Raw genomic sequence first — 8,224 nt, forward strand, 5'->3', positions numbered from 1 at the left:
TATTTTCAGGACAAAATGACATGAAAGTTCTAATATGAAATCTAAGTAGGGCATATTCCGTAGAACACCTAGTAAAGTGATCCAATCTCAAAGTGAAATAAATACCATAACTTCGATCTTGTTCAATAAAATCATCACACAATAAATCACCTTCAAGTTTTACCAACTACATACCAGAGTGAATATGATCTCTACCAGACATACGTAAATAAAATAGGAATAATATATTTCATTCCAAAAGGTAAAGTGGCAACTTTATTTAGGCATTTTATTAATCAAGAAAACAAGATAGCCTATACTATTGCCTTTATTCATACAACTTGATGCACTTATTTTCTCAAACATCAAACAGTCCCTTGAGATAAGAACTCCCTTATATGTTTAGCCATCAACATCTTGACTAACTCTAATTTTACAAAGCATTCCTCAACACCCATTCCACCAGAGTTGAGACACCATAACCCGTGGCATTTTTCTTTTCATCGCTCCAGACGGGGCCAGCTATATCGAGATGCAACCATTGGACCTTCTCGTCAACAAACTGCAAAAACAAAGACCAAATGTCATGTTTCTCGTCTCAAACTAAAGATATGTAGAATGTACCAAAATGTCAGTAGTAGAGTGATGAGATGAGTACTTGTTTGAGGAAGAGAGCACCAGTTATGGCACCACCATCACGAGGTCCCGTGTTAATCATATCAGCCACTCCTGATTTCATACTCTCCCAGTAACTCTCCTCCATAGGCATCCTCCATAGCTTTTCACCACTTGCCTCAGCAGCTACAACCACCTCCCTTGCTAAGCCATCACTCGGTGTAAAAGCACCTGTATTCGTATACGAGATATCCAATGAAGTTCAAGCAGAGTACACATACAACGTGTACCAAACAAAGAATAGAGTCACAAACAAATATACCAGCAACTGAAGGTCCAAGAGCAGTCACAATAGCACCAGTTAATGTTGCCAGATCAATTATCTGCATATATTCGATCAAACATGTAGAAGTAAGTACACGATGAGGGAAATGTACACATTAAAGTGATCGATGCACGATGCATAATAACAATGTTTAATTAATACCTTCTCAACACCTTGGTTACATGCATATATCAAAGCATCAGCAAGTGTGAGCCTACCCTCAGCATCAGTATTGTTAACCTCAATTGTCTTACCATTTGAAGCTGTGACAATGTCTCCAGGCCTCATGCCTGCTCCACTGATCATATTTTCACAAGCTGCAACAATGAAATGCACCTGCAATGTAACAACGTAACATACATGATAATTGAATACATGCACTTCCGAGTAAATACATTCTCGAATGATGGATGATAAAGGAAGGACTCACCTCTACTCCAAAAGGCCTAATTTCACCAAGAGCTTTTGCTGCACCTAAAACAGCCGCAGCCCCTCCCATGTCATACTTCATTAGCTCAATCTTCGAACCAGCTCCGGTCTTTAGGTTGTAGCCACCACTGGGGAACACGAAAACAAACGTTCAACAAATCATAACGTAAGAATAATAGAAGATAGAAATCCATTTACCTGTCAAAAGTTAATCCCTTTCCAACCAAGGCTATCTTCCTTTTGCGTTCCTTAGTAAGAGTTTTAAAACATAAATGGATGAAATAAGGAGGATTTTCAGTAGCTGCTGCAGCAACAGATAAATAGGCTCCCATTTTCAATTCTTTGCACTGCTCAGCATCCAAGATGTTTACAGTAATGACATCGCTGTAAGTGGACGCAATATTTTTAGCCTCTTCAGCAAGTACCCCTGCAGCACAAAGTCGATATGTTAATTCTCACTTTTAGTAATATATGATATGATTGAAAGACGATCACTAACCAGGCGTAACTATATTGGCTGGTGCATTAACGAGCTCTCTACCGAGTATAACACCTGCGCATACATGTTCTGCATACTTGATTTTGCTCTCTATTTCAGGTCCAGTTCCCAGTCCAAGAATATCCAAAGATTCCAAAGCTGGTGTCTTTGACTCGGACCTAAACCTATTATCTTCGAATATCCCCAGCATAACTCCTATAGCATTCAAGAAATTTAATCAAGTTTTGTTTCTCAATATGGTTCACCAAGAAAATGGATATATATATACCAGTTGCTATGGCAGATGCAGAGTTAATCTTCGATTCTGCAGAGAGTCCATCCGTGGAAGCAAGTGAAACGGCAATATTACGAGCCTGAGCAGACTTGGCAGCAGCAGCAGCAGCCTCTCCTAAACTGTGATAAGAAGTAGGTGATGATGCTGATGAGCCAAGTCCAACTAGAGTAATCCTTCCACCAGGAAGCCTGAGATTTATGGATTGTCCAGATTTTCCACTAAAATCCTCCTCAGATGAAGCTGCAGACAATAAACCATTCAATTTGGAATCGAGCTGTTGCAATAGTGGATTCTTGAACTTAGAATTCTCATCTCTAGCCAAGTCATTCTCCGTCGCGCCTATTGCAAGTAAGTCTCCTTGCCATTGCACCACATCAGTATCTTTAGCACCAATTGAAATCTTTCATGTTACAAAAACAGAAACAGGATTTAGTCCGAAAACTATAAAATAGAGATAACAGGAATCAACTATTGGCAACATGCTAAGGATGGAGCAACAACCACAATAATTGAGTGTACGCAGACCTTACCTCTACCTCAGAGGTGATCAGGTAGAGAGGTTGTTTTCGGTAGACCCTCAGCTCAAGAAAAAAACAGACTAAAAAAGTCGTAATGAAAGTACAAGAGACAATATTTAGTAAACAAACCAAAAGAGAGTAGCAGAACAGTACAATAACCAAATAAAACAGACTAAAAGCACATAATGAAAGTATAAGAGATAATATGTAGCAAACAAAACAACATATTGATAGTAGCAGAACAGTACTACAACCAAATAAAATTAAACAAATTAAAAAAGACATAATAAAAGTACAAGAGAGAATATGTAGTAAACAAAACAGCAGATAGTTGCATAGTTGCAGAACAGTACTACAACCAAATAAAATTAAACAAACTAAAATAGACGTAATAAAAGTACTGAGAAAATATGCAGTAAACAAAACAACAGATAGTTGCAGAATAGTACTACAACCAAATAAAACAGACTAAAAAGGACGTAATGGAAGTACAAGAGACGCTATGTAGTAAACAAAAAAATAGATAGTAGTAGAACAGTACCACAACCAAATAAAATAGACTATAAAAGATGTAATGAAAGTAAAAGAAACAATATGTAGTAAACAAAACAGCATATAGTAGCAAAACAGTACTACAACCAAATTAAACAGACTAATGAAAGTACAAAAGACAATATATAGTAAAGAAAACAACAGATAGTAGCATAACAATACTACAACCAAATAAAACAGAAAAAAGACGTAATGAAAGTACAAGAGACAATATGTAGTTAAGAAAACAATTGTTAGTAGCAGAACGGTACTACAACCAAATAAAACAAACTAATGAAAGTAAAAAAAGACAATATATAATAAAGAAAACAACAGATAGTACCAAAATAGTACTACAACGAAATAAAACTATAATCACCTTAGGGGCATCACTTTCATTAGGCCTAGTAAGACCAAGAGTATCACCAGCAATACAATGAACTATTCTTTTACTTCTTCTTGAACACAAGGGTGTGACTGAAAATGAAAAAGCCCATCTGGGACTAGATTGACATTTAGTAAAAACTGAAGGGTTACAATGCAAAGAAGAAGAACAAGAAGCCAATAATGAAGAAACTCTTAGTGTTGCCATTGTAAAAATAAAATAAAATTGTTGTGTGTACTGTAGTCTTTCTATTCATCTCTTATATAGAAGAAAGAATAAGATAATTTGCATGTCAACACGTTTTACTCATTTGGTTCTCTTAAATGCGTGTATGTCCTTCAATTTTGGATGTACACAAGTAAATACGTATATAAACTATCTAAAAGTTGGACAAGTACACACATACGTCCTACATAACAATTCTACGTCCTACCTAACATCCTACGATATTATGCCACATANAAGAATAAGATAATTTGCATGTCAACACGTTTTACTCATTCTCTTCTCTTAAATGTGTGTATGTCCTTCAATTTTGGATGTACACAAGCAAATTCGTATTTAAACTATCCAAAAGTTTGACAAGTACACACATACGTCCTACATAACAATTCTACGTCCTACCTGACATCCTAGGATATTATGCCATATAGGACATGTGTGTTTACTTGTTTAACTTTTGAATAGTTTAAATGTATACTTATGAACATGCAAAATTAAAGGGCATAGATGACAGTTGAAATTAGAGGTATCAAAAAAATATGAAAAATCGATCGAACCAAAACATATTGAATCGATTCATACGATTTTTTATATATAACCGTGGACTTTTATTTAAGCTTATAATTAACCATCCTGAATAATTAGGGTGATCTTTTTAATTTAACCGAATAATCTTACATATATACGATATATTCTATATATTACCAAATATGTTAAATTTAATATAAAAATATATTTTATAAATTATTTTTCAAATACATGAAAAAAATTAGGCCAATAGACTTTGCTTGGGTCTTCAGTTGATTAGTTTTAGTTTTAACTTTTTAAATGATACAATCAGTACACTCATACATTCATAAATCATAACCAATTACACATATTAATATAAAATAATATTGATATACCAAATAATTAGTTTACGGCTAAATACCAAAACTGTAAAACCCAACACACTACGTACTAGTTCTATTGAAACTTTAACAGTAACAAAGTAATCGAAAATTTATCGAATCCTATTGATATCGAAGAGAAATCGACATGATTGAGATGATTTTCAAAAATCTTGTTTTGGTCCTGCATTGTAAAATAACTAAAAAATTGGGATGGTATCTATAAGAAATAAACCAAATTTGTGTATTATGAACCGTCTCATTAACACCCCTATTTAAAAATCAAGTTAAAAAGCATATTTATGTATTATGTCTTTATTTTATTTGCATGTGAACCAAATTTATGGGGCAACTAAATTTCACTCATGCATCATTTTTTTTGTTTCACTCATAGACCGACACGTGATAGTATTAATAAATACTTGTCTTTTATCTGAATTGATATGTCTGTTTCTAATCGAGGATATTGTTAGAATTAGTATGAAGTTTATAGCAAAAAAAAATTCATCTTTTTAAAATAGAGTTCATGACAAAATCATTATTTAATTTATTTTTTTAATATTTAGAATTATGTTATTTCGCCGAAAAAGTTGAATTGGTTATCTAAATTATTTTATCACTTATTTGCGAAAACAATTTCAATTATTCACGTAATATATATACCTTTTGTTTGGTTATGGATCAATAATAAATAAATAAAAGACAATAGTTGGACCATTTATAGTCCCTTTCAAAAATTTCCACCGTTGAAATTTTGAACACGTTTTATTTATTTTACAATTGGTGGTACAATAAAACAGGAGAAGAAAACATATATATTACTTTCCTACGTTTATTTTTACTCATTCATTTTGAATTATACATATTTAAAAAAAATAAATAATGATTGATATGAATATTTCATAATAATATCCAATTAATTGATCAATATTTTGAAAAATGATTTAAGGAACACATAATTAATGAAAAGAGTAACTATGAAAAATGATATTTTTTTTGTCTTAATATGTTAAAAATGACAAAAATACTCCCTTTGTAAATGATACATACAATACTCATATTTATTTTATATAATAATAATGGAGAGGGTGGATGAGTCGGTTCATTAAATTATTTATTGAGTTCTAAAGTGATCGTGCAATTCATTTTTAATTGGCTAAAGTATTCATTACTCCCTGAACTTAAAAGTTTTTTATTCGGTGTACACCTAAACTATATTCCGTTTTAATTACCCCTCCGAACTTGTTTATTCCTTCATCACGTACACCTTTTTTGTCCACCTGCTCCTATTGTGACTACACGCGCGCGACAACTGGCAAAAGTGGTGATGTGGATTTCCACCTGGATATATAATAGCCACCTAGATAAATTAATATGGCAAAAAATAAATATCAAACATTCATTGTTTAAAATTTATTTTTGAATAAGGGCTGATTTCCCGGAACTCCAACTGGATTTGGGTTTTTCTAGACGTGAAGATGGTCGATTCAATTTCAAATTTGTTTGAATTTTTTATCAAGTAAGTGTTAATCTTTGTTTCCTTTACTTTTCATTTACATTTTGCCCTATTTTTCGTTTAAAATATGCCAAATATTAAAGAAAAATGGAGATTTACGTTTTTTTACTGTTGTAACTTTATGATGTGGTAAAAAATCACTTCCTCACGCACCTAGTAGAGTGTGGTCAATTTCTATGCCAGGTGGACAATAAAGGTGTACGCGATGGAGGAATAAACAAGTTCGGGGGTAATTAAAACGGAATATAGTTTAGGTGTACACCGAATAAAAAACTTCAATTTCAGGGGGGTAATGAATACTTTAGCCTTATTAATTTAGATCACTCTTATTGGTAGAACACATTTTTATTAGTCGGAACGATTCTTTTCTAAATTTTCAATTTTCACTTGGCATTCGTTGCTTTATTAACTACTTATATAACACTAGTAAAATTACCCGCGCTTCGCGCGGGAATTTAATATCACCAAATTTATAAAATAATACTTAAAATCTATCAATCATTAAAACTAAAACACTATATTATCGTACATACAAGATTACGTAGTAACAAACATTTGTAATATAAAGGAAAATGAAAATGATTACATCTTATTATTTGCCCTTAATAACATAAGCATAAATTAATGACTGTAAAAATACATACCAGTATCTGTAACATAAGCAATGGTGCATTGAGCCACTCAACAGGAGCAAAGTACACAAATATTTAATCATGAAGAAGAAGAAGAGGTTCAGAATTTTCGTTATTTTAAAAAGAGAGGAAATCCCTCAATTTATAGACAACAAGGGTAGTGTCAACAAATGTTTAGTGTGCCTTATCGAAAAAGTTAGAACTACTTGGAAAAGTTGCAACACTTCGGAAAGGTCACAACCTTCCATAAAAGTCACAATTTGTCATAAAAGTCACAACTCTTCATTAAAGTCGTAACTTTTAATAAAAGTCAAAACTTTTCATAAAAGTCGCAACTCTTCATTAAAGTCGCAACATTTCATAAAAGTCACAACTTTTCATGAAAGGGGAAGGATAGTTTTGGAAAATAAATAAATTAAAAGGAAATTCTGGTTTGTGGTGGCACCACATAGGTGAGCCTAAGGTTCTCTGGAAGACTATGAGCCCCACCTTCTGCGCGCGAGCCGAATGACGTAGGTGCACAAGAGTACTTCACGCCACAACCATCTCCTTTTTATAGGTTCTACGGACCGATGCCTGCTGCTTCATCCGGGAGAAAAGAATCATAGATATGCCAGTCATTAGAAGGAAGAACCGCCATAAAAAGATATATGATTATTATATAAAATAATTTTCACATGATCAATCGATTTAATTATTATAACTTTATGTAATTATTTAATACTTGTGAATTTTTGTTGTGTATATTTATAATATATAATAAGGGTGTCCGTGCAAGGCACGGGCATTTTGTGAAATTAAAAATAGTTATAAAAAAAGATATGTAAATACGCAACATGATTAAACTAAATTTCAATAGAACATGTTTCATAGTATATTGCATTCATGTTGCAGAGCCTTATACATTGAACTTTCTATGAAGGCCAAAACACATATACTATATGTAGTTGAAATTTGAATTATGCTAACTCTCAAGTGTTAACATAAGTAGTTCTTCCAGCTTGAAACTTTTTTATGACCTAAGAAGAAAGACTAAAGGAGTAAATTAACACAATTCAGCAGATAGCAAAGAGAACTGGGAATACATCTTGTTATTAATTTAACTGAAACAACAAGATGAATTGAAATCTGAAGAATAAATTTTATTGAACTTCAAGCTGATTAAATAAGTAGAGGGGCAGTACAACTAACACAGAACATGGACTGCTAAAAGACTGCTAACATGCCTATAAAATAGGAACAACTATAACTAGTTAATAGGATAATGACTAAAAGAAAACTAATCTCCTAATAATCAGCTGAAGTCTCTGACCCATTCAAAGCAGATCCTGAGACATGTAACAACACTCCTCCTGAATCAGAACCTGCAAACTCCCAACTTTTCTCTAAGAAATTCGAATCTGCTAACA

General features: G+C 32.8%; 1 protein-coding gene across 1 annotated transcript; it reads right to left on the bottom strand.

Moving 5' to 3' along the window:
• Positions 1–237: 237 nt before the first annotated feature.
• LOC125850262 (leucine aminopeptidase, chloroplastic) lies at positions 238–3,777 on the bottom strand. Its single transcript, XM_049530123.1, has 9 exons — positions 3,550–3,777; positions 2,116–2,521; positions 1,848–2,042; positions 1,547–1,775; positions 1,350–1,476; positions 1,082–1,255; positions 917–977; positions 638–825; positions 238–541 (listed from the first exon to the last, which is right to left on the bottom strand). Exons 1-9 carry the CDS (start codon positions 3,760–3,762, stop codon positions 413–415), a joined length of 1,722 nt encoding a protein of 573 aa, XP_049386080.1. The 5' UTR covers positions 3,763–3,777; the 3' UTR covers positions 238–412.
• Between the last annotated feature and the right edge of the window lie 4,447 nt (positions 3,778–8,224).

This window comes from Solanum stenotomum, unplaced genomic scaffold (assembly GCF_019186545.1).
Source record: "Solanum stenotomum isolate F172 unplaced genomic scaffold, ASM1918654v1 scaffold15793, whole genome shotgun sequence".
Classification (NCBI taxonomy): Eukaryota; Viridiplantae; Streptophyta; class Magnoliopsida; order Solanales; family Solanaceae; genus Solanum; species Solanum stenotomum.

Coding starts and splice junctions, on each gene's coding strand:
- LOC125850262 (XM_049530123.1), bottom strand. CDS start 3,762: ATGGCAACACTAAGAGTTTCTTCATTATTGGCTTCTTGTTCTTCTTCT. Junction 1,256..1,349: donor TTAGGCCTTTTGGAGTAGAG/GTGAGTCCTTCC, acceptor GTTACATTGCAG/GTGCATTTCATTGTTGCAGC. Junction 978..1,081: donor GTAACCAAGGTGTTGAGAAG/GTATTAATTAAA, acceptor GAATATATGCAG/ATAATTGATCTGGCAACATT.